The following is a 24,389-nucleotide window of genomic DNA, read 5'->3' as shown; positions in this document are numbered from 1 at the left end:
CTACACAGGAAGGCAAGCCCTTTCCTTTGCCCCGGGGAGGCAAGAGGCGCGGCGCCGCACGACCTCCCGCGAACACGCGTAACGTGAGAAGGGTGGGGTGGCGCGGATCCGGGTTGTGGGTCGACGCGTGTCAAGCCTGCCTGGGCTTTTCCTTTTTATGGGGGGGTGGGTTGCAGCTGCCTCCGCCTTCTTCTTCCTCCTCCTCCTCCTTTTCCTCGCCGGCCAGCCGAGGCTCCTCCCGGGCAGGATCTGAGCTCACGGCGGCGGCGGATGCAAGCGCATCCCGGCAGGAGGAGGAGGAGGAGGAAGCCGGGCCGGGCCGGTCACATGAAGAGCCCGTGACCCGCCCGGCGCTGGAGCCGGTCCGGCCGAAGCTCCATGTCGCCTCCCGGGGCTGCTGCAAAGGACGCGGCCAGGTGGGTGCGAGGCGGGGCCCCCAGGACGCCTGGGTCCCTCCGGGGTGGGGGTGGGGTGTTGCAAGGAAGCGGGGGCCCCACCCACCCCCCCGGGGATGGAGCCAGGACGCCTGGGTCCTTCGGGAGAGAGAGGGGGCGGGGAGGAGAAGGGCTGGGAGGGAGAGCTGCGGCTGGCTCGGACTCCTGGGTCCCTGCGAGGATCGGGTCCCCGTCTCAGCATCACCCTTCCGCCCCTGGGGCTGATAAGGGGCCCCGCTGCGCCCCTGGGCTTGATGGGAAAATCTCTGCTCTCATGATGCCCTTCCCAAATCTCCCTCCCCCCCAACCCAGCTTGGTCAGCCAGAATCCCAGGTGGTTAAGGGGGGGGGAGTTTAGGAAGGGATCAGGGATGCTTCTTAGCACATCTCTCTGTTTTTTTGGGGGGGTCTTACAAATTATTACCCGGTTTTCCTGTCCTCCCTCGTATCATTTTTTATTTTTATTTTTAAATATATTTATTAAAGTTTCCATTTTTTTTGCAAACAAAAGAAAAAACAAACATAAAATTATTAAAAACACTTAAATTTCACACCTTATTTCCTTGTAACTTATTTCCCCGACCTCCTCATACCTCCCCTTCTTGTATACCCAGTTTGAATTGTTTGTACAGCAAATCCTTATCTCAACATCTTAGATTATTATAGCTTTAAATTCTTGCTTACAAAAAGAAAGTCATTTTCCTCGTATCGTTTTTTTAACGGGAGTTGGCTGAACGCCACTCTCCCCACCCCCGTTAAAAAAAATTTAACCCACTGTCATTACGACTATTTATTATTATGCCCTGTGTTATGCTTTTCATTGTTATGATGCATAAACTACATTCTTACTATTGGGATCTTTGGATAAAGGGCTGCATATGATCAGTTGCCAACCTAGCAGTTCGAAAGCACCTCAAAGTACAAGTAGATAAATAGGTACCACTCCGGCGGGAAGGGAAACGGCATTTCCGTGTGCTGCTCTGGTTCGCCAGAAGCGGCTTAGTCATGCTGGCCACATGACATGGAAGCTGTACGCCGGCTCCCTCGGCCAATAAAGCGAGATGAGCGCCGCAACCCCAGAGTCGGCCACGACTGGACCTACCGCTCAGGGGTCCCTTTACCTTTATATCAATTGAACAGATAATAATAATAACTTATTTTTGTCCCGGTTGTGCAACAATAGACACTTGGGCTCCTCTGCGCATGCACCAAATTCCTTATTCCGAAGGTGGTGGACTCCCCTTCCTTGGAGGTCAGACGGCCACCTGTCAGGGCTTCTTCAGCTGCGATTCCTGCATTGCGGGGGGTTGGGCTGGATGACCTTTGGGGGACCCTCAACAACAAAGCTATGATTCTGTGCTCACCGCTGAATGGTCCCAAAGAGGATCCATGAAGTGAGCTTGCTTTCATGCCAGTGGGTCGTGGGGCCCAGCAATCCTGGTTCTCCCCAGCCCCCTAGGGACCCTCCCTTTTCCAGCACCTACCCCCCCAACATACCTTTCCTTGAGGAACGGGCCTGTGTGGTTCAGGGGCAGAGCTCCTTCTTGGCATGCCGAGTTAACCTATGGAACTCACTCCCACAGGACGGACGCAGGGGTGGCCCCTGACCTGCATGGCTTTAAAATGGGGTTTGGCAAATTCGCAGAGGGCTCTTGGCCACGGATCCATAGAATCCTAGGATTGTTAGGGTTACCTACTCCAACCCCCCTGCAGTGCAGGAAACTTTTGCCGTAGCCGGAACTCGAACCCAAGTCCCTGGGATTAAGAGTCTCATGCTGTACCGATTAATCCGTTCCAGATTTTTGAAAACAGCAGTCCAACATGAATTTTATTCTCTTACGAGACCATTGATCCATAAAATGAAAGCAATAATCAGTGTGCTGTGCTATAAAATAAACAAGGCAACATTGTAGATGACAGAAATTAAAATTATTATTTTTTCCTTACCTGCGCGGATGATAGTCATCATTTAGATGGGGGGCTTTTATCCATTTCCGCAGTCACACACAATCAATCCATTGGTAGCCGAACTGGGTTCCACACAGTCGCAAAAAACAAAATAACCAGAAAAGCCTCAAAAACAAAAGCGCAAAATAAACAGCAAAAACGAAAGCGCCAGAATTAATCCATCCCGGGAGTCCGCTTGACTTCCGAAATGTTTGAAAACCAAGGCGCGGCTTCAGATGGGTGCAGGCGCCCAGGAAACAATAGCCGACAGCCGCATCGGACGTCCGGTTTTTGAAAAACGGAACTTCTGGGTTTTCAGCTTTGGGGAACCAAGGTAAAGTGGTGCCTCGCAAGACGAAATTAATCCGTTCCGCGAGTCTCTTCGTCTTGCGGTTTTTTTCGTCTTGCGAAGCATGGCTATTAGCGGCTTAGCGGCTATTAACGGCTTAGCGGCTTTAAGAAAAAGGAAACAAACTCGCAAGAACTCAAGCCCATAGGGAAATTCGTCTTGCGGAACGACTCAAAAAACGGAAAACTCTTTCGTCTAGCGAGTTTTTCGTCTTGCGAGGCATTCGTCTTGCGGGGCACCACTGTACCACTGTAATGCACATCTGGTTGGCTAATGTTGGATGCTGGACTAAAATGGGCCATTGGCAAGAAATTTCTTGCATATGTGGTGGACATGTTCCAAGATTAAAGCCTTTTGGGATACCATATATAATGAATTGAAAAAGAGATTTAAGTATAATTTCAGCAAAAAAACCAGAGGCTTTCCTGTAGGGGTTAATTGAGGAAATCCAAATGAAAGATGTAAATTTGTTCATGTGTGCAACAAGAATACTCCTGGCCCAGAAATGGAAGCAACAAGAACTCCCCACATTGGAAGATTGGCAAGTAAATACGTGGAGCTGGCGAAGCTGATGGGGAAGATTCAGAATGGCTATGATGATTTGTTCCAAAAGGACTGGGGCAAATTTATACTCTATATGAAAGAAAATTGCAAACAGTTGGATACGTTTGTAGGTTTAAGTTGAAGTGTTTGGTAATGGGAAATTAACGAGCTGATTTACTTATAAGTAGGTGACTGTTAAAAGATTGATTTAAGGTAAAAAAGTGAATTTAGGAATGTGGAGAAATTGGTAATGAGATATGGAGGTCTGCTGGAGGGAAGGAAGGAGGCAGATACTTTATTTAAGCAATGTCTTAAGCCATGAATTATTATTTTTTGAGATTGAAATGTAATAAAATATGGAAAACTTATATTAAAAAATAATAATAAAATGGGCCATTGGTCTGATCCAGCGATTGGAGCTGATGATTACAACTGCTGCAGCTAATATCTCTCTCTCTCCCCCCCTAATCTTCCTGTTTTCTGCCCCCCTAGATAAACCGGGGAGCTTGCGGCCCCCCCAGGCCATGTCTACAGAGAGCTCCCCTCTGCTCAGCTACCGGCTCTTCCGGGTCTCTAGCGAGGGCGAGATGCCAGGGGGCGGCCAGGAAGAGGCCCCCCTGGTGGTGGGGGTGGCGGGGTCGGCCACGGGGAGCTCCCACCATGACCCGGCCCGGCAGCTGTCGACGTTCTTCGGGGTCATCGTCCCCACGGTCCTCTCCATGTTCAGCATTGTGGTCTTCATGCGTGTGGGTGAGTCGGGCTCTGTGTTCGAGAGGCAACAAGGCGGCTGTCCTTCTCTGCACCCCCCCTTTTATAAAAAACCCCCAAACCTGACCTTGATCTGTGTCTCCACGCAGGGTTTGTCATCGGCCACGCAGGCTTCCTGCAGTCTCTCCTTATGTTGGTGGTGGCCTATGTCATCATTTCCTTGACCGTCCTGTCCGTCTGCGCCATCTCTACCAATGGAGCGGTCCAGGCAGGCGGGGCTTACTGTATCCTTTTTTTGGGGGGGGCAATTCAACGCACTTTGGTTGCTCTTGGATGGAGCAAGGGGGGAGAGTAGGCGGGTGGGAGAAAGCAAAAAATAATAATAATTTTTTAAATAATATATTTATTTATTTTACCAAGCACCAAAACACAAGTAGTGAACCCCCCCCCCCCAGGCAGCTGATACATTGGGTATAAATATTCAATAATATACATATTGAATAATAACTTCAAATCAACCATATGTACACTTCTATAAACCTTAACAATCCTCCCTCCACAAGGTTTATTTAACTTTAAACATTTTAATTGCTCCAAATTGTTCAAACCATACCCAAATAATTCAGTATCTTCTCAAACCAATCCTCCTTTTTCTCACTGGCCTTGTGCCCTTTCATTCTATGTATCTTCACAGTCAGGTATTCCAAAATATTATTCAGTTTTTTCCTCCATTGGTTCACCCCTAGCTCTTCTGCATTTCCCCAATTACTCGCTATAACCTGCCTGGCTGCAATTACCATCAGTTTTACCCATTTACATTCCTCTTTTGTTTTTTCATCTATTCACGCGGCACACAGTTAAACTATGGAACTCCCTGCCACAGGAGGCAGCAATGGCCACCAACCTGGGCGGCTTTAGGATTGGGCAAATTCATGGAGGAGGACGAGAGGGGCTGTCGGTTGCTGCTGGCCAGGATTTCTCTATGCCAGGCAAACTCGGCCCTCCAGATTGTTTTGGGACTACAATTCCCACCATCCCTGGCCACTGGTCCTGTTAGCTAGGGATGATGGGAGTTGTAGTCCCAAAACATCTGGAGGGCCGAGGTTGAGGAAGCCTGCTCTACGCTCTGCCCCTCCACTTATCTGTGAGAACAGGATCCTGGAGTAGATGGGCCTGATCCCGCAAGGATTTAAAGAACTGGCAAGCTTTTTCCAAATTCCCAAAGGCGGTGCATGTCGCTCTGAAACTCTTGGGACTACGATAAAAGTCCTGCTTTTTCTGCCCTCCCCCCGAACTTGCTCCAACTCTGACCATCCCAGAAAGCGGCCCTTGAATTGTGGCCCGAATGGAGTCGGCCCTCGCTAGTTCCTGCTCCATGCCGCCTGGTAATTGGAGGTAGACTTCCCCTGTACATGGAAGCTCCACAGCTATGCTCATCCTCCATGAGTTTGGGAGGGTGGCGGTACCTCAACTTCTCCTCTTTCGAAACTTTGCCTTAACTGACAACCTTCCCCCCCCCCAACCCGGCCGCTTTCAGTCATGATCAGTCGGACCCTGGGCCCCGAATTTGGCGGCAGCATCGGGCTCATGTTCTACCTGGCTAATGTCTGCGCTTGCGGCGTCTATGTCCTTGGGCTGGTGGAAGCCATTCTGGACGACTTCGGAGCAGGTGGGTGACAAGACGAGCGAGGGGTGTTCACCGTATTTTTCGCTCCATAAGACGCACCCGGCCATAAGATGTGCGTAGTTTTTAGAGGGGGAATGCAAGGAGGGGGGGGGAATTCTTTAAAGGGAGGGCTGAGCAGAGACTGTATGCATCCCAGGCTCAGCTCAGGGCTCCCTTTCACGAGCTGCGAGAAGCATGTGTGCGGCCCTTGCAGACTTTTCCCCAAGGAGGAAAAGGGAGTGCGGCTATCCCAGGCTTTTGGCTGGAGGCTGCCCGTGCCCTGAAGAGGGTTTGCACAGCTAAGCCAGAAGCTAGAACAGCAAGAGGGATCGCTGCGCAGTGAAAGCAGCGCTCCCTCTCACTGTTCTGGCTTCTGGGATAGCTGCACAGCCTGCATTCACTCCATATGGAGGGCAACCAAAATGGTCAAAGGCCTGGAAACGATGCCTTATGAGGGACGGCTAAGGGAGCTGGGCATGTTTAGCCTGGAGAAGAGGAGGTTAAGGGGTGATATGATAGCCATGTTCAAATATATAAAAGGATGTCACATAGAGGAGGGAGAAAGGTTGTTTTCTGCTGCTCCAGAGAAGCGGACACGGAGCAATGGATCCAAACTACAAGAAAGAAGATTCCACCTAAACATTCGGAAGAACTTCCTGACAGTAAGAGCTGTTTGACAGTGGAATTTGCTGCCAAGGAGTGTGGTGGAGTCTCCTACTTTGGAGGTCTTTAAGCAGAGGCTTGACAACCATATGTCAGGAGTGCTCTGATGGTGTTTCCTGCTTGGCAGGGGGTTGGACTCGATGGCCCTTGTGGTCTCTTCCAACTCTAGGATTCTATGATTCATAAGACGCACACACATTTCCCCTTACTTTTTAAGAGGGAAAAGGTGCGTCTTATAGAGCGAAAAATACAGTGTTTATGTCGTGCAATTTATATTCTGCTTGATTGCCGGGGGAAAGAAACAACCTCAAGCCAGTTTACGAAAGAGCGAAACGACGAGATTATCAGCTGCAATTCCTGCATCTCAGGGGGTAGGGCTGGATGACCTTTGGGGGACCCCCCTCCCGAATCCACAGTTCTGTGATTCTGTGATTCCTAACCTCTCTGCCTCCCTTCCCCAATGCCTGCAGATGGATCCGACCCTCCTGGGGCAAAGGCTCTCCCCCAGGGCTATCTGTACAGCTTCCTCTACGGCTCGGTCGTCCTCCTGGTCTGCCTCCTGGTCTGCCTGGTGGGCTCCCACATCTACTCCCGGGCGGCCTTCTTCATCTTCCTGGTGGTCAACGCTGTCCTCATCACCATCTTCGCCAGCTTCTTCGCCGTGTCGCCTCGGGAGATCGCGGTCTCCCGGGACGGGAACCACAGCTTCAACGCCTCCTTCACCGGGTTCAACGTCTCCACGCTCAGGGACAACATGTATGGTAAGTCTGCGGCGGGGGCTGAACGACCGAGGGAGGGAGGAGGCCCAGAGCAGAACTTCGCCAACCGGGCAAATGTACAGAGAGCTAAAAGCCAAAAGGAAACAAACAGAAACACCTGCAAACTTTCTGAGCAACCGGGCAGGCGGAACGCTTTCCACAGATGCCCAAAGGATGATGATGATGATGATGATGATGATGATTTTATTATTATTTATACCCTGCCCATCTGGCTGGTTTTCCCAGGCCATTCTGGGCGGCTCCCAACAGAATATTAAAAACACAATAAAACATCTAACAGTAAAAACTTCACTAAGCAGGGCTGCCTTCAGATGTCTTCTAAAAGTCGGATAGTTGTTTATTTCCTTGACATCTGATGGGAGGGTGTTCCACAGGGCGGGCGCCACCACCGAGAAGGCCCTCTGCCTGGTTCCCTGTAACTTGGCTTCTCGCAGGGAGGGAACCGCCAGAAGGCCCTCGGAGCTGGACCTCAGTGTCCGGGCAGAACGATGGGGGTGGAGATGCTCCTTCAGATATACTGGACTGAGGCCATTTAGGGCTTTCAAGGTCAGCACCAACACTTTGAATGGTGCTCGGAAACGTCCTGGGAGCCAATGTAGGTCTTTCAGGACCGCTGTTATGTGGTCTCCCAGTCACCAGTCTAGCTGCCGCATTCTGGATTAGTTGTAGTTTCTGGGTCACCTTCAAAGGTAGCCCCACGTAGAGCGCATGGCAGTGGTCCAAGCGGGAGATAACCAGAGCATGCGCCACTCTGGCCAGACAGTCTGCGGGCAGGTAGGAAAGGAATGCAGCGAAGGTGCGAGACTGATATCAATGGGTAGGGAGTTTCAAAGTGTCGGTGCCGCCACACTAAATGCCCAGGTTCTTGCAGGTGCAGTGAGGGCGTTGTTTGGCACAGGCGAAAGTGCCAGTCTCGCTGATCGAAGCAGTTGTGCGGGCACATACATTGTGTGTGTGTGTGTGTGTCTCCTACGAACATGCTTCTCTCCCTCTGCAGCCATGTACTCTCGTGATTACACCACCAACAACATCATGTCCTTCGCCACCGTCTTCGCCGTCATGTTCAACGGCTGCACGGGCATCATGGCTGGGTCCAACATGTCAGGTGAGGTTTTTGGAGGGTGGGCCGGGGCGAGGGGGGCAGCAGGAGGTGGGTTTTGGGGGCGCATGCCCTCCTTTCTCGTGGCCGGGGGGTGGCGCTTGGGACCCTGCGCCCATTTTGCAGGGAGAGCCTTTTTTAAAAATGTAGTTTTGTTAATTTCCAATCTGTGACAAAAACGAGAGGGGTGGGGAATGCAAAAACAAAATCCCAACTTGCCTCAAAGCAGCAGCTGTTTTCACCTCTCTCTTTTTTAAAAAATAGGGGAACTCAAAAATGCCAGCAGCTCCATCCCGAAAGGGACCATCATTGCCGTGGTCTATACTTTTGTCATCTATTTCCTTCTCTTCTTCATGACCAGCTTCACCTGCGAGAGGTGAGTGGTAGTTTATTTGCAAATCGGCTTCAGTGGGTTTCAACGATCAAGCGGCGTATGGACTTTGTGAAATGAAATAAAGCAAATAAATATTTTGCTAGGGGCAGGCCTTCCCCAACAAATGACAAACGCCCCCTCCCTTTACACCTCACTGACCTCCTCCCCTATCTCCCACACAGCTCACCCAAGCCCCTCCCTTCCTCCCAAGCCCCACCCCTTTTCAGGAGTGGGAGGAGCTTCACAGAGCCTCCCATCCCTCCCCATTAAACAGCTTGCTTGGGCCAGCCTGCGTGGCCTCGTGCCAACTGCAGAGCGTGACGACACCCTTCATTTCTATATATATAGGAAGAAATTCCTGGCCCGACTGCACTGCCGGCCAATTAGGTTTCAAAGTGCTGGTTTTGACCTATAAAGCCTTAAATGGCTCGGGGACGCAATACCCCAAGGATTGCCTCTCCCCATATGAACCGACCCGGACCCTGAGATCATCTTCTGAGGACAGTACGTTTCCGAGCACAATTCAAAGTGTTGGTGTTGACCTTTAAAGCCCTAAACGGCCTCAAAGGCCCAGTAGACCTGAAGGAGCGTCTCCACCCCCATCGTCCAGCCCGGACGCTGAGGTCCAGCTCCAAGGGCCTTTTGGTGGTTCCCTCCCTGCGAGAAGTGATGTTACAGGGAACCAGGCACAGGGCCTTCTCGGTGGTGGTGCCCGCCCTGTGGAACACTCCGCCATCAGATGTCAAAGAGAACAACAACTACCAGGCTTTTAGAAGACATCTGAAGGCAGCCCTGTTTCGGGAAGCTTTTAATGTTTGATGTATTATAGTATTTTAATATTCTTTTGGAAGCCGCCCAGAGTGGCTGGGGAAACCCAGCCAGATGGGCGGGGTATAAATAATAAATTATTATTATTATTATTATTATTATTATTATTATTATTATTATTATTATTATTATTATCTTTCGTATGTCTCCCCTATGAGAGGTCCGGGGGGTGGCAACAAAAGAAGAGGCCTTATCTGTGGTGGCTCCCCATTTGTGGAATTCTCTCCCCGGGGTGGTTCGGCTGGCAGCTTCGTTATATATCTTTAGGCGCCAGGCAAAAATGTTCCCCTTCAACCATGACTTTTTAAGTGTGTTTGTGAGTGGGTGGGATATCGTTTTCTTTGTGCTCTATTGTGAATTTTGCATTCTCATTTTATATTTTTATGCTGTGAGCTGCACTGTGATCGATACAGTGAAGGCACTAGCCTGGTGTCAATAGTTCCAAAGTCTAGGTGAAAGTTTGATTTCTTACAAAGGCGGAATGGGCGTTGTGTGGCACTTGCAACGGCGCCAGTTCTGCTCTTGTGTTCTTACGTATTGGACTACCCCGCAGGGCTCTGCTGAAGGGGGACTACGGCTTCTTCCGGGCTATCAATGTATGGCCTCCCTTTGTGTTGATCGGCATCTACTCTGCGTCGCTCTCGGCATCGATGAGCAACCTCATCGGCGCGTCGCGGATCCTCCACGCCCTGGCAAAGGACGACCTGTTTGGTGAGTCCTTCCCCTCCAGAAAAATCCCTTTACATGAGTGCAGAGGGAACCCATAGCTCTCCGGGTGCTGCTGCGCTACAACTCCCACCAGGCGCTACACCTCCCACCGTCGTCCCTGCCCGTTGGCCGTGGTGGCTGAGGGGAGTTGGGAGTCCAGAAATATATGGAGAGGATTCTCAGGCATTCCCTGCCTCGTCTCCCCAAGCCCGCTTTCTGTCTCCGAAGATCCCATTGTTGCCTTGTCATGGCAGGAATCGTCCTGGCTCCGGCGAAGATTGTTTCCAAAGGGGGCAACCCGTGGGTGGCCGTTCTCTACACCTGGGCGCTCGTACAGGTACGTTCTCCTCTTCTCTTCCTTCCCCTTTCACCCTGTGCCGCTCAGGGGAACCCCAGAGCTGCTCTGTCCCGGCCAACATCGGAAAATGAGAAAACAGGAAGGGCATGGGTAGGCAAACTAAGGCCTGGGGGCCGTATATGGCCCAATCGCCTTCTCAGTCCGGCCCGCAGATAGTCTGGGAATCAGTGTGTTTTTACATGAGTAGAATGTGCCCTTTTATTTAAAATGCATCTCTGGGTTATTTGTGGGGCATAGGAATTCGTTCATTTTTATTTTCCCCCCAAAATATAGTCCGGCCCCCCACAAGGTCTGAGGGACAGTGGACCAGCCCCCTGCTGACCCCTGGCATAGATGCTGAAGGGCAAGACAGGGGAGCAGCGGTCCTAGCTGCAGTTTCATAGATTCATAGACTCTATCTAGGAGGGACTCCGGGGGTCATCGCGTCCAGCCCACTTGCAATGCAGGAATCTGCAGCTATTCAGTTATAGAGTGAGGTGGCCTTTGAGCAAGGGATTTAAAATATACAGTGGTGCCTCGCAAGACGAAAAGAATCCGTTCTGTGATTCTCTTCGTCTAGCGGTTTTTTCGTCTTGTGAAGCAAGCCCATTGACAGATTAGCGCTATTAGCGGCTTTTAGCGGCTTATCGGCTTATCGGATCAGCTGATAAGCGGCTTAGCGGCTTAGAAAAAGGGGGAGAAAAGGGGAAAAAACCCGCAGGAACTCGCAAGACATTTTCATCTTGCGAAGCAAGCCCATAGGAAATTCGTTTTGCGAAGCACCTCCAAAACGGAAAACTCTTTCGTCTAGCGAGTTTTCCGTCTTGCGAGGCATTCGTCTTGCGGGGAACCACTGTATAAACTAACCTGGAGCCTTCCAGGCAGTGTGGACTACAGTTCCCATCAGCTTTCTTGGGAGCTGTAGTCCAAATCAACTGGATATCAATAATAATATAATAATTTATTATTTATACCTCACCCATCTGGCTGGGTTTTCCCAGCCCCTCTGGGCGGCTCCCAGCAGAATACAGTGGTACCTCAGGTTACATACGCTTTAGGTTACATATGCTTCAGGTTACATATGCTTCAGGTTACAGACTCCGCTAACCAAGAAATAGTGCTTCAGGTTAAGAACTTTGCTTCAGGATGAGAACAGAAATCGTGCAGTGGCGGCGCAGCAGCAGCAGCAGGAGGCCCCATTAGCTAAAGTGGTGCTTCAGGTCAAGAACAGTTTCAGGTTAAGAATGGACCTCCGGAACGGATTAAGTACTTAACCCGAGATACCACTGTATTACAAAAACATGATAAAACATCAAACATTAAAAACTTCCCTAAACATGGGTGGCTCCAGGTTAGAGAAAGACTGTTATGATAGGATCATTTTTATCCTGCCTTTTGCCGGCTCACAGTTATAAGAGCGTAAGAGACCTGCGGGTACAGGGCGGTATACAAAATTAATACATAATAATAATAATAATAATAATAATAATAATAATAATAATAGCAGCATTCTGGATCAGGCCAGTGGCCCACCTAGTCCAGCGTCCTTTCCAGTGGGAAAGCCGTGAGCGGGACTCACAGCAAATGATAAAAGAATAAATTGGTCTCGAGGACCCAGTGGACCCCAATAAGTGATGCCAGGAAGGGGGCACGGGCAGCGCCAGGACAGGGTTTCCCTGCCCCATAGCTGTAGCCCCCTCGCTTCCTCTGCCGCCCTGACTCTTTTTCCGCTCGGTGTCTCTCCCAGCTGGTCCTCTTCGTCGGGAAGCTGAACACCATTGCCAGCATCGTCACCGTCTTCTACCTCGTGGCCTATGCCGCCGTGGACCTGGCCTGCTTGGCGCTGGAGTGGGCCTCCGCCCCCAATTTCCGGTGGGTGTGGTGTCCCGGGAGAGGGTGGGGCCGGGCTGCTTTGGGGAGAGGGGAGGGGCGAGGCAGCAAGTCGGCCTTTCTGATGCTTACACTGCTCTGAAACCGCAGTCAAAACCTGAGTTGGGGGTCCTGCTCTTGCCTGAGGGGTGCACTGCCTTTTTTGGGGGGGGAGGGATATTCCGGTGGTGGGAGGGGCCAGAGGGCAGGGCCATGGGTGTGCATTTTAACCTTGATAACAGACACGCTTGCGCACTCTTCCCAGTTCAGGCAAGCAAGAGGCGTCCTTGCAGCTCAAGGCCAGGTGTGCAAAGTAGGAATAGAGAGGGGTGTGGCCTGGGTGGAGAAGGTGTGGCTGAGAAAGGGGTGTGGCCTGTGCTGAAAGGGGTGTGGTTGAGGGAGGGGAGTGGCCTAGGTGGAGAGGGGTGTGGCCTGGATGTTGAGGGTGTGGCTGAGAAAGGGGTGTGGCCTTGTCTGGAAGGGGTGTGGTTGAGGGAGGGTGTGGCCTGGATGTTGAGGGTGTGACCGAGGAAGGGGCGTGGCCTGGGTGGAGAAGATGTGACTGAGAAAGGGGTGTGGCCTTGTCTGAAAGGGATGTGGTTGAGGGAGGGGCGTGGCCAGAGCAGAAAGGGGTGTGGCCAGGATGTTGAGGGTGTGGCTGAGGAAGGGGCGTGGCCTAGGTGGAGAATATGTGACTGAAAAGAGGTGTGACTGAGAAAGGGGTGTGGCCTTGTCTGAAAGGGGTGGGCTTGAGGGAGAGGGGTGTGGCTAAGGGAGGGTGTGGCTGAGGAGGGGGCGTGGCCTGGGTGGAGAAGATGTGACTGAGAAAGGGGTGTGGCCTTGTCTGAAAGGGGTGTGGTTGAGGGAGGGGCGTGGCCAGAGCAGGAAGGGGTGTGGCCAGGATGTTGAGGGTGTGGCTGAGGAAGGGGCATGGCCTAGGTGGAGAATATGTGACTGAAAAGAGGTGTGACTGAGAAAGGGGTGTGGCCTTGTCTGAAAGGGGTGGGCTTGAGGGAGAGGAGTGTCCTGGGTGGAGAGGGGTGTGGCTAAGGGAGGGTGTGACCGAGGAGAGGGCGTGGCTAGGGTAAAGAGGATATATCACTGAGGGCCAGATGGGGAGATGTGGGGGGCCACATTTGAGGGTCCCCATCCTCGGTGTCAGACTCTGTACTGAGCGCACCCCCTCCCTGCCTCCCCGCTCTTTTTCTTCCCCCCTCCCCCAGCCCCACCTTCCAGGTGTTTTCGTGGCACACCTGCCTCCTGGGCATCGTCTCCTGCCTGGTGATGATGTTCCTGATCAGTGCGGCCGGCGCCTCTGGCAGCCTGGGGCTCATGCTGCTGCTCCTGGGCTTCATCCACCTGCGCTCCGCCGCTTCCTCCTGGGGCTACATCAGCCAGGCCCTCATCTTCCACCAGGTACCCTCCTCACACCTGCGTGCGTGTCTCCCTGGAGGGGAGCCCCAGGGCTGCTTAGACATCCTCCAGGGACAGTCTAAACTCCCAGCACACGTTGCTGCCTCTAGCCCGGGGGTCGGCAACCTGCGGCTCCGGAGCCGCATGCGGCTCTTTAAAGCCTTTGCTGCGGCTCTGGGGCGGAGGCGCGGGGCGGAGGCGAGGGGACGGGGCGATGGGCGGGCGCGAGTGGAGGGCGCGAGGGAAGGAGGCGAGGGGCGGGGGCGGAGGCGAGGGGAGGGGCGAGGGCGCGAGGGAAGGAGGCGGGGGGCGAGGGGCGGGCGCGAGGGAAGGAGGCGAGGGGAGGGGGCGAGGGGCGGGCGCGAGGGGAGGAGGCGGAGGAGTTAGTTGCCTGAAGCCACTGTTCAAAACTGGTCACTGTTTTGAAGGGGAGTGAAGAACACACACTCAAAAAAAGGTAACTTGTTAATTTAATGTTTATTATGTTTACTGATTTGTGCTTTGTGACTGTTTGAGGTGGGGTTTTTTTCTTGGGAGGCTGGGCGGCGCGAAGAGAGGGAGGCTTGTGGTAGCCTTGTCTCTAGCAAAGTAAGTCCTCGCTATTTGGTCACATGCGCAGTGGCTTCGGAGCTCCAACACTTGCTTTGCCGGCTGCTTTCAAAAGCGTCGGAATCAGCTGTGCTGTTGCTGGGTAACCGGATCTTTCCAGCAGCCATCTTATCTGCCCATGTGGTCTTCTGAGGCGGCCGCCATCTTACTATAGGAAATTCCACGTGGGAGTTAGTTGCCTGAAGCCCCTTTTTAAACTTAAGCAGGGGAAAGTTTTTGGGGAACGTTATGCAACAGCTTATTGCTGGTCTTTGTCGTCCCGCCTTTGTAAGCAGGCTGCATTGAAAGGGGGCGTATACACTGGTCACTGTTTTGAAGGGGAGTGAAGAACACACACTCAAAAAAAAGTAACTTGTTAATTTAATGTTTATTTCTATGAGGAGGAGTAATTCTGAGGGGTCAAACAAAGAAATAATAAAAAGTGTCAAAAAAGGTATTTTTATAATGATGAATGCCTCATTATTATATATTATTTACATCAGGCACTGATTTATGGTTCACTGGGGCCCTGGTTAATTTTCTTTGGCATTTTGTGGCATTGATTATGCAGTCGCGGTCGCGTGGAATTCCACGTGGAGTTAGTTGCCTGAAGCCCCTTTTTAAGCGAAGCCCCTTTTTAAACTTAAGCGGGGGAAAGTTTGGTGAAAGTTTGGTGAATTGCTGCCCAGGAGTGTGGTGGAGTCTCCTTCTTTGGAGGTCTTTAAGCAGAGGCTTGACAACCATATGTCAGGAGTGCTCTGATGGTGTTTCCTGCTTGGCAGGGGGTTGGACTCAATGGCCCTTGTGGTCTCTTCCACATATGTATGTGAGCAGGTCTTCTCCAACATGAACTATATTAAAAACAAACACCGATCACGCCTCACAGATGACAGCTTGCAAGCCTGTGTGAAAATGAAGGTGACGTCTTACAGCCCTGATGTGCAGACACTGAGCACTGAGGTTCAGGAGCAAAAGTCCCATTAACCTGGTTACCTGGTTGTAAATTAAATATTTTAATTAGCTATTAATTTGTCCTTTTTTCTTGAGATTGACAGCTGACTGCACGATCCTGTATATATAGCATTAAGGCCAGAAACAATATATGCAGTGTTATATTTGTTTTAAATGTTGCAATGTTTTTGCGGCTCCCAGTTGTTGTTTTTTTTTTCGGAAACGGGTCCAAGTGGCTCTTTTTGTCTTAAAGGTTGCAGACCCCTGCTCTAGCCCATAATCGTTGCAGAGATTTTGCTCTGTCGCCTGTTACCTGGCTCACGTTTACTCCTTTTTAAAACCTGAGATGCCATCATGGACCTTCTGTATGCGGAGCAACTGCTCTGCCCAATAGCCGGCGGTGGTGTTGCATAGTGGTTAGAGTTTCAGACTAGGATCTGGGAGAGATGAGGGTTCAAATTCTGCCGTAAAGCTCACTGGGCATGACCTGGGAGGCCAGACACTCAGCCTAGCCCACCTCACAGGGTTGGTGTGAGGAGGAAATTGGGGTGTACGGGGAACTTAGCAGGCCATCTTGAGCTCCTTGGAGATAGAAATGCAATAAATAAAAATAAATGCAATAAAAATAAATTATTTCGGGGGCAGAGGGAGCTGCCTTGCACTGAGTCAGAACACAGGCCCACCTCCTTCAGTGCTGTCTGCACAGACTGGCAGCAGCGGCTCTTTGGGTCTCGGACATGGGCCCTTCCTGATCCTCACTTGGCGATGCTGGGGCTTGAACCTGAGACGACCTGGAGGGAGCAGTGGCAAGTGGCCACATTCGTCTGGTGCACCTAAAACACTAAGGCTGTCATGGCTTCCCCCAAAGGATTCTGGGATCTGTGGCTTGTTCTCAGAGAACACTATGGTGCCCCATTGAACAGTCATGGCTTCCCCCAAAGGATTCTGGGAGCTGTGACTTGTTCAGATTGCTGAGATTTCTGAGGAGACCCCTATTCCCCTCACAGAGAGCACTATGATGCCCGTTTGAACAGTCATGGCTTCTTCTGAAGGAAGAGACCCCTAGTCCCATCACAGAGCTCACTGTGATACCACTTTCAATGGTCCTGGCGTCCCACAAAGTATTCTGGGAGCTATACTTTGTTAAAGATGCTGAACGTTGTGAGGAGACCCCCTTCTTCCCCTCACAGAGAGCACTATGATGCTCCTTTGAACAGTCATGGCTTCCCCCAAAGGATTCTGGGAGCTGAAGTTTGTGAAGGGAGCCGAGAGTTGTGAGGAGACCCCCTTATTCCCCTCACAGACCACACTATCATACTAGTTTGAACAGTCATGGCTTCCCCCAAAGGATTCTGGGAGCTGTGGCTTGTTCAGAGTGCTGAGATTTCTGAGGAGAGACCCCTATTCCCCTCACAGAGAGCACTATATAGTGCTGTTTTTCTAGAAAAAAAGAGGCGCTGGAACTCGCCAAGAACGCCTCCCTTGTTCTCTCAAGGATGGCAATGGCGCCTACATGAGAGGGGCCAGAACTGATTTCCGGCAAGTTCCATGTGAAAAAGAAGCCCTGGATATATCTATGCAGTCATGGCTTCCCTCAAAGGATTCTGGGAGCTGTGGCTTGTTCACAGTGCTGAGATTTCTGAGACCACTATTCCCCTCACAGAGAGCACTATGGTGCCCCTTTGAACAGTCATGGCATCCCCCAAAGGATTCTGGGAGCTGTACTTTGTTAAAGATGCTAAAAGTTGTGAGGAGAGCCACTATTCCCCTCACAAAAGCGTACCACAGTATACCACTTTAAACAGTCATGGCTTCCCCCAAAGGATTCTGGGAGCTGAAGTTTGTGAAGGGAGCCGAGAGTTGTGAGGAGACCCCCTTCTTCCCCTCACAGAGCACACTATCATACTAGTTTGAACAGTCATGGCTTCCCCCAAAGGATTCTGGGAGCTGTGGCTTGTTCAGAGTGCTGAGATTTCTGAGGAGAGACCCCTATTCCCCTCACAGAGAGCACTATGGTGCTCCTTTGAACAAACATGGCTTCCCCCAAAGGATTCTGGGAATGCTGCTTCATTAAGGGTGCTGAGGGTTGAGACCCCCTATTATTCCCCTCACAGAACTACAATTCCCTGGGGGAGACAGATTGGTGGTTAAACTGCTCTGTTGGGAGTTTTGGCTGGGGAGGGCGGGATATAAATAAAATATTATTATTATTATTATTATTATTATTATTATTATTTTATTTATTTATTTATTATTATTATTATTATTATTATTATTATTATTATTATCATCATCAGGGAGCTGTCCTCCACAACTCGACGGCTACCCCTCCACCTTCTCACTTTCCCCCTTTTCCACCCCCTCCAAAACAGGTCCGGAAGTATCTGCTCCTCCTCGATATCCGGAAGGACCACGTCAAATTCTGGCGGCCCCAGATCCTCCTTATGGTGGCCAACCCCCGGGGCAGCTCCCAGCTCATGAAGTTTATCAACCACCTCAAGAAAGGGGGCCTCTTTGTCCTGGGGCACGTGGAGATCGGGGACCTTGGTAAGAGGGACATCCGGGGTGGAGGACAAGGGGCAGACGTCCAGACCGCTTCCCAAACCAACGGCAAGGAAAAGCTGGTCCTACGCTCGCTCAGCGCTGCGGTTCTGTGAATCCAGCCCCCAGTTGCTCTACAGGCAGAGAGCCTCAGTGAAGGACCTGTGACACGCAAGGCATTGTAGAATTATAATAATAATATTAAAAAACACATAAAAAAATTCCCTAAACGGGGCTGTCTTCAGATGCCTTCTAAAAGTCAGGTAGCTGTTTATTTCCTTGAAATCTGATGAGAGGGCAGGTGCCACCACCGAGAAGGCCCTCCGCCTGGTTCCCTGCAACCTCGCTTCTCTCAGGGAGGGAACCACCAGAAGACCCTTGGAGCTGGACCTCAGTGTCCGGGCAGAACGATGGGGGTGGAGACGCTCCTTCAGGTATTCTGGACCGAGGTCGTTTAGGGCTTTCACGGTCAACACCAACACTTTGAATTGTGCTCAGAAACGTACTGGGAGCCAGTGTAGGTCTCTCAGGACCGGTGTTATGTGGTCCCGGCGGCCGCTCCCAGTCACCAGTCTGGCTGCCGCATTCTGGATTAGTTGCAGTTTCTGGGTCACCTTCAAAGGTAGCCCCACGTAGAGCACATTGCAGTAGTCCAAGCGGGAGATAACCAGAGCATGCACCACTCTGGCCAGACAGTCTGTGGGCAGGGAGGGTCTCATCCTGCGTAGAAGATGGAGCTGACAGACAGCTGCCCTGGACACAGAACTGACCTGCGCCTCCATGGACAGTGGTGAGTCCAAAACGACTCCCAGGCTGCGCACCTGGTCCTTGAGAGGTCCTTCAAAGGCCTTGCTGCCTCTAACTGGCTCCATTCTCTTCTCTTCTGTCCCCCTCCTGTTGGTAACTTCCTGCCTGCCTTTTGTGGTTTTCCCTCTGCAGACACGATGCCCTCCGACCCCATCCAAGCCCACTACAACTTCTGGCTGAGCCTGGTGGACAAGCTGAGCATCAAGGCCTTCGTGGACCTCACCCTCTCGCCTTCGGTCCGCCAAGGGACACAGCACCTCCTCCGGATCACCGGCTTGGGTGAGGAAGGGAGGGGTCTCTAGTCCACTCACCTGCACATAATAATAATAATAATAATAATAATAATAATAATAATAATATCCCGCCCATCTGGCTGGGTTACCCCAGACAGACTGGGCGACTTCCAACAGAACACTAAAACCAGAATAAAACATATCAAACATTAAAAACTTCCCTAAACAGGGCTGCCTTCAGATGTCTTCTAAAAGTCAGGTAGCTGTTTATTTCCTGGACATCTGATGAGAGGGCGGGTGCCACCACTGAGAAGGCCCTCTGCCTGGTTCCCTGCAACCTCGCTTCTCACAGGAAGGGAACCACCAAAAGGCCCTCGGAGCTGAATGATGAGGGGTGGAGACGCTCCTTTATTTATTTATCTGATTTAGAGCATTTGTAGCTTACACTTCAGACATAAAAGGCCTTCCATAGCAGGCTTAACAAGGCAGTCCTTCTCCTCACGGGCTTACAATCCCAAGAGCTATGGGTGCTGTGTTGGCCTCATCCTGTCCCAGTCCAACACTCTAACCTCTGCATCCCTCTGGATCTGTTGTTTGGTATGGTAGAAGGAGAGAGTAGCTGCTGCTGCTGCTGCTGCTGAGCTCAGCTCCTGCTTGCGGTCTTATTTATTACCAGCGAGTCCCAGGGCGGGTTACAACTATTTAAAATTCAGAATTAAAAATAGTTTAAAAAAACATTCAGCTGCCTGAATCCTTTCAATTGCAGTTGGTTCTGATAGGAACTTCCAACTTCTCGGAACTGGTGCCTACGCTTACATTTTTCCTTCTCCCCCCACATCCCTTTTTCCTTATGTGTTATGTCTTTTTGGGATGGGTTGACTACTGACCTATGTAAGTCACGGTGGCTGTGCTCCTCCACCTCCTCAGTCAGAGGCAGCGATGCTTCTGAATACCAGTTGCTGGAAACTTCAGGATGGGAAAAGCGCTCTTGTGCTCGAATCCAGCTTGCGGGTTTCCCATAATGCACAGCTGGCTGTCCACTCTTGACAGCAGGAAGCTGGACAAAGTGGGCCATTGACTTGACCCAACCGGCTCTCCTTATATTTTCATATTGGGGAGAATTCCCAATGCCCCCAGAAAGAGAGGGAGAAGACTCCCCAGTCCCGTACAAAGAGCTGCGTACTTAGAGGCACCCCCAAAATACAGTGGTGCCTCGCAAGACGAAAAGAATCCGCTCTGTGATTCTCTTCGTCTAGCGGTTTTTTCGTCTTGCGAAGCAAGCCCATTAGCGGATTAGCGCTATTAGCGGCTTTTAGCGGCTTATCTGCTGATCGGATCAGCTGATAAGCATCTTAGCGGCTTAGAAAAGGGGGGGGGGAGGGAAAAAAACCAGCAGGAACTCGCAAGACATTGTCGTCTTGTGAAGCAAGCCCATAGGAAATTCGTTTTAAGAAACACCTCCAAAACGGAAAACTCTTTCGTCCAGTGAGTTTTCCGTCTTGCGAGGCATTCGTCTTGCGGGGCACCACTGTATACCCTTCAATCTCTTATCTTTTGATGCGATAATCTTTATTGTCATTGTCCCATACAGAACAATGAAATTGAAAAAATCTACACCAGACATTCAAAAACCAACAAGTCTGCTATCCCAGCCTGTTTACCCCCCTAAAAACTCTGATACCCCATAATTAAATACAATATACTCCCACAGAGACTACCTTACACTGCGTTTAAAAACAAAATCGCATTTGGATAGAAACTGTTTCTCAGGCGGCTAGTCCTAGTCTTTATAACCCTGTACCTTCTTCCAGAAGGCAGAAGCTGAAAGAGATCATTTCTGGGGTGCGCACTGTCCTGCGCTATCTCTGCAGCTTTCTTATGGCACCTGGAAGCATAGATTTGATCCAAGGTGGGAAGAGCGCACCCAGTTATTCTCTCTGCAGTCTTTACAACCCTGGACAGCATTGCTTTTTCCCTGACCGTGCAGCTCCCAAACCACACACACAGACCATAAGTTAATACACTCTCAACATCAAACAGGTCCTTTGAGATATTATTTTTCCGGAGGATTCTCAGAAAATATAACCTCTGCTCTGCTCCATCTTTCACCCTCCATCTTTGAACCTGGCGAGGTGTCTGTCTCCCAAGCCCACAAACTGACCTCAACTTTGCTTGTGTGTGTGTGCCTTTTCCTCCGCAGGAGGGATGAAACCCAACACTTTGGTCCTTGGCTTCTACGACGACTGCGTCCCGGAGGATTACTTCCTGCAAGACCCGGCCTTCAGCCAAGCGCGGGAGAACGACGAGTTCGGCGTGGACCTGCCGGCCCTCCAGGCCCACTTCACGCCGGTAAGGGAGGCGGAGAGCCAGCGGGCCTTGAGACCCTCCGAGTACGTGGCCATCATCTCCGACGCGGTGAAGATGCACAAGAACGTCTGCCTGGCGCGCTACTTCCACCTCCTGGAGAAGGACCTGCCGCCCTCGTCTTCGTCGACCTCTTCCAAGCGGCGCTTCGAGGGCCGCTACATCGACGTGTGGCCCCTCAACCTCCTGCGCCCCAACTCGCCCACCTACGTGGACATCTGCAGCCTCTTCCTCCTGCAGATGGCCTGCATCCTCACCATGGTCAACTCCTGGAAGGCCGCGAGGCTCCGCATCTTCCTCTGCGTGGAGTCGGGAGACGTGGGCTGGGTCAGCAAGGAGGAGAAGCTGAGGGAGCTCTTGACCAAGCTGAGGATCAAGGCCACCATCAAGATCGTCACGTGGGACCAGGTGGTGGCCCTCCACGGCCACCCCCAGCATGCCGCGGGGCCCCGGGGGGACCCCGAGAGGCCGGACCCTCCCTCCGGGGCCGGAGGCTGCCCCGAGAAACCGGCGAGAGAGACCTACCTGAACGCCGCCACCTTCCAGGTGACCGACGAGTATTTGGCCTCCGTCAACGACCTGCTCTTGAAGCAAGGGGGGCAGACGGCCGTGCGCTTCCTCTACCTCCCGCGCCCCCCAGCCGACACCTCGCAGTACGAGCGCTACCTGGAGCAGCTGGCGATCCTGACCACAGACCTGGGGCCCACTATGCTCATCCACGGCCTGACGCCCGTCACCTGTACGGAGCTCTGAGGAGGACCTAGGGTTTGGCGGGGGCAGAGGGGTGGGAATTCTAGGTGGTTTTGTTTCTGTTTCTTTTTTTTTTTTACCAAAAGAAGGTGCCTTGTCTCTCGAGTGAAGTGAGTGGTGAGAAGATTTGCCCTGGTGGTTTTGGAAAGGTGCCTTTGGAAAGGGGCAGAGAGGACCTTGCAAGTCCCGGGTGGATTTTGGGAGTCTTGAGTGAAGGCCCAGCAAGCTTGAAGGGGGCGGAGAGAGAGGTTTGGCAGGGGCTGCTTCTTTTTGTGTTTTTAAGGAGAATGTTCTTAAGGAGACGGTTCGGGAATGCCTTCATAGCCGCAACATGTAGCAGAGGCCTTGGACCACCAGAATCTGTTAGACAGGGCAGTTCTTGCACATATATATTTCCCGTGCAACCTGTCCTTTGCAAACTGCGCCATCAGGATTCATATGAGACGCACAGACCGGTTTCCCAGGCACATCAATGCTCTTCCGCCTGCCATGGAATCTTCTCCCGCACAGACACCTCCTCAGGGAAAACGAAGGCAGTGCCCCAACACTAGCAATAGGGTGGCCTTTTTGCTGCTAGGCTCTAAGATTTGCTCCTTCAGGCAACGCCCCTGCAGCCTTACTCCTGAAATTAGAAACGGTGGATTGGGCCCCCAGTCCACTTGTTCAGCGCATGCTACCTTGACTCTAGGGCCACATTCGCACCATCCATTTAAACCGCGGTGATATCACTTTAAACAGGTATGGCTTCCCCGGAAGAATCCTGGGATCTGCGGTTTGTTAAGGGGGCTTAGAGTTGTTGGGAAACCCCCTGTTACACACACACACACACACACACACACACACAAACAAACAAACTTCAGTTTTAACAACCAGCCCCTCTTCCCAGGGAACTCTGGGAGTTGTAGCCCTGGGAGTGGGGGATCAACAGCTCTCAGCACCCTTAAAAAAAACTACATCTCCCAGAGTTCTTTGGGGGAACCCATGACTGTTTAAAGTGTTTTTTTTAGTGCTTTTAGCTGCCCGGTGCGAGTGTGGCCCGAGACCCGAACACAGAAGTTACTTGACACTTTTCCGACTTCCACAAGGCATCGTTTGAATGTGTGGGTGTGTATGTGTGTTAAGGGGTCTCTAGGACACTGGGTCAGCCCCGCGACCCAGACTACTGGCAGGGTGGTCCCCTGCCATCGTTTTAGAGGCCATGTCCCTTTCAGGACGAAGGTGAAACTTCTTCCTTACACATGAATCTAGACCCTGAGGATGCTTCCCTCATTCCACTCCCTTTGATAGCTGCCATATTGCTTTGTTTGCCCTCCCCGTTTTAAAAGTCATTCCTCACCTTCCCCCAACCTGGCGCCCCCCCCCGAATATTTTGTAGTATATCTCCAGCCAGGAGCTGTAACCCAAAACTTCTGGAGGATGCTGTAAGTTAGAAAAGGCTTTCGACTGTGTTGAGTGGAAGATGAGCTTCATTCATTACATTCCCCAGACAGGGGGGTCCGTCTCCCCCATCCCTGCCATTAACCCAGCTAACCATAGAGAACAGGCTATTTTTAAAGCGAGTTGTTCCTAAATCGGGACTCCCCAAATATTTCCTAACACCCTCGTTGCCCCAAAGGTGCTTCTACTAATTGTTTACTGGCCGACTTAAATGTTTTATTTTTTTGTGCCTCTTTAGCTGGACAGCCACTGGGGTGGGGGGTGTTTGGGGTCCCCCTTTTGGGGGCTAAATATGTGCTTTTGGGTACTAACACTAACAGGGCTTGAGGGGGGAGAGGAAAAGTGGGGTGATTTCTACTTTTTAGTGACCGCTGCAATAAAAGTGAAAGTGCAAGAACAGATGGCGTGTTGTGTCTGGGGTTTATTTGGGGGGGGTGAGGTCTTTGGGAACGCCTCTTCTCCAAACTGAGTCTAAACTGGGGGTAATGGACCAGGAGCAAGACTTTGGGGTCGCAACAGACGGTTTGATGATGTCGACCGAGAGTGTGGCGGCTGTGAAAAATGCGAATTCCATGCTAGGGGTTGCTAGGAAGAAAGGGAGTGAAAATAAATCTGCCGATACCATAGTGCCATTATAGAAATCTGTGGTGTGGCTGCATTTAGAGTCCTGTGTGCAGTTCTGGTCAAAAGGATATATCTTCAAAAAGGATATTGTAGGGTTGGGGATAGTTCGGAAAAGGACCACCAGAATGATCAAAAGGCTGGAGCAGCTCCCCTATGAAGAAAGATTGCAGTGTCTGGGCTTTTCTGATTAGAGAAAAGGCGAGGAAATGGTGGCATTATAAAAATTTATTTATGAAATAATGCATGACACAGAGAAAGAGGGGACAGAGAAACATTTTCCGCCCTCTTCTCCTTTCCACTACCTTTTTTCACTTCCATGCCAACCTCCATTATAAAAATAGCACGGATCAAACCTGACCCCGTCCCTTCTCAAACAGTA

The 24,389-nt window shown here is 51.3% G+C and overlaps 1 protein-coding gene and 1 long non-coding RNA gene across 4 annotated transcripts; one reads left to right on the top strand and one right to left on the bottom strand.

The window, feature by feature from the left end:
* On the top strand, positions 1–23,785 carry SLC12A9 (solute carrier family 12 member 9). 3 transcript variants are annotated; one of them, XM_083472563.1, is made up of 14 exons: positions 1–92; positions 3,765–4,022; positions 4,130–4,264; positions 5,518–5,649; positions 6,780–7,070; positions 8,086–8,193; positions 8,452–8,563; positions 9,942–10,099; positions 10,351–10,433; positions 12,181–12,305; positions 13,526–13,718; positions 17,627–17,801; positions 18,735–18,881; positions 21,036–23,785. In XM_083472563.1, exons 2-14 carry the CDS (start codon positions 3,797–3,799, stop codon positions 21,950–21,952), a joined length of 2,802 nt encoding a protein of 933 aa, XP_083328689.1. In that variant the 5' UTR covers positions 1–92; positions 3,765–3,796; the 3' UTR covers positions 21,953–23,785. The 3 variants fall into 3 exon arrangements, with proteins under 3 accessions (XP_083328689.1, XP_083328688.1, XP_083328690.1); XM_083472562.1 differs by lacking the exon at positions 1–92 and adding an exon at positions 116–416; XM_083472564.1 differs by lacking the exons at positions 1–92; positions 5,518–5,649 and adding an exon at positions 145–416 and having other exon boundaries at positions 4,130–4,302; positions 6,818–7,070.
* LOC310692258 lies at positions 8,445–10,018 on the bottom strand. The gene is made up of 2 exons (XR_014518688.1): positions 9,923–10,018; positions 8,445–8,625 (listed from the first exon to the last, which is right to left on the bottom strand). It is a non-coding gene; the product is annotated as an uncharacterized lncRNA (long non-coding RNA).
* Positions 23,786–24,389: the final 604 nt, after the last annotated feature.

This window comes from Podarcis liolepis, assembly GCF_965112155.1.
Source record: "Podarcis liolepis genome assembly, chromosome: 13".
Lineage (NCBI taxonomy): Eukaryota > Metazoa > Chordata > Lepidosauria > Squamata > Lacertidae > Podarcis > Podarcis liolepis.
The sequence above is the reverse complement of the archived record's forward strand: the minus strand, read 5'-3'. Positions and strand labels throughout refer to the sequence as shown.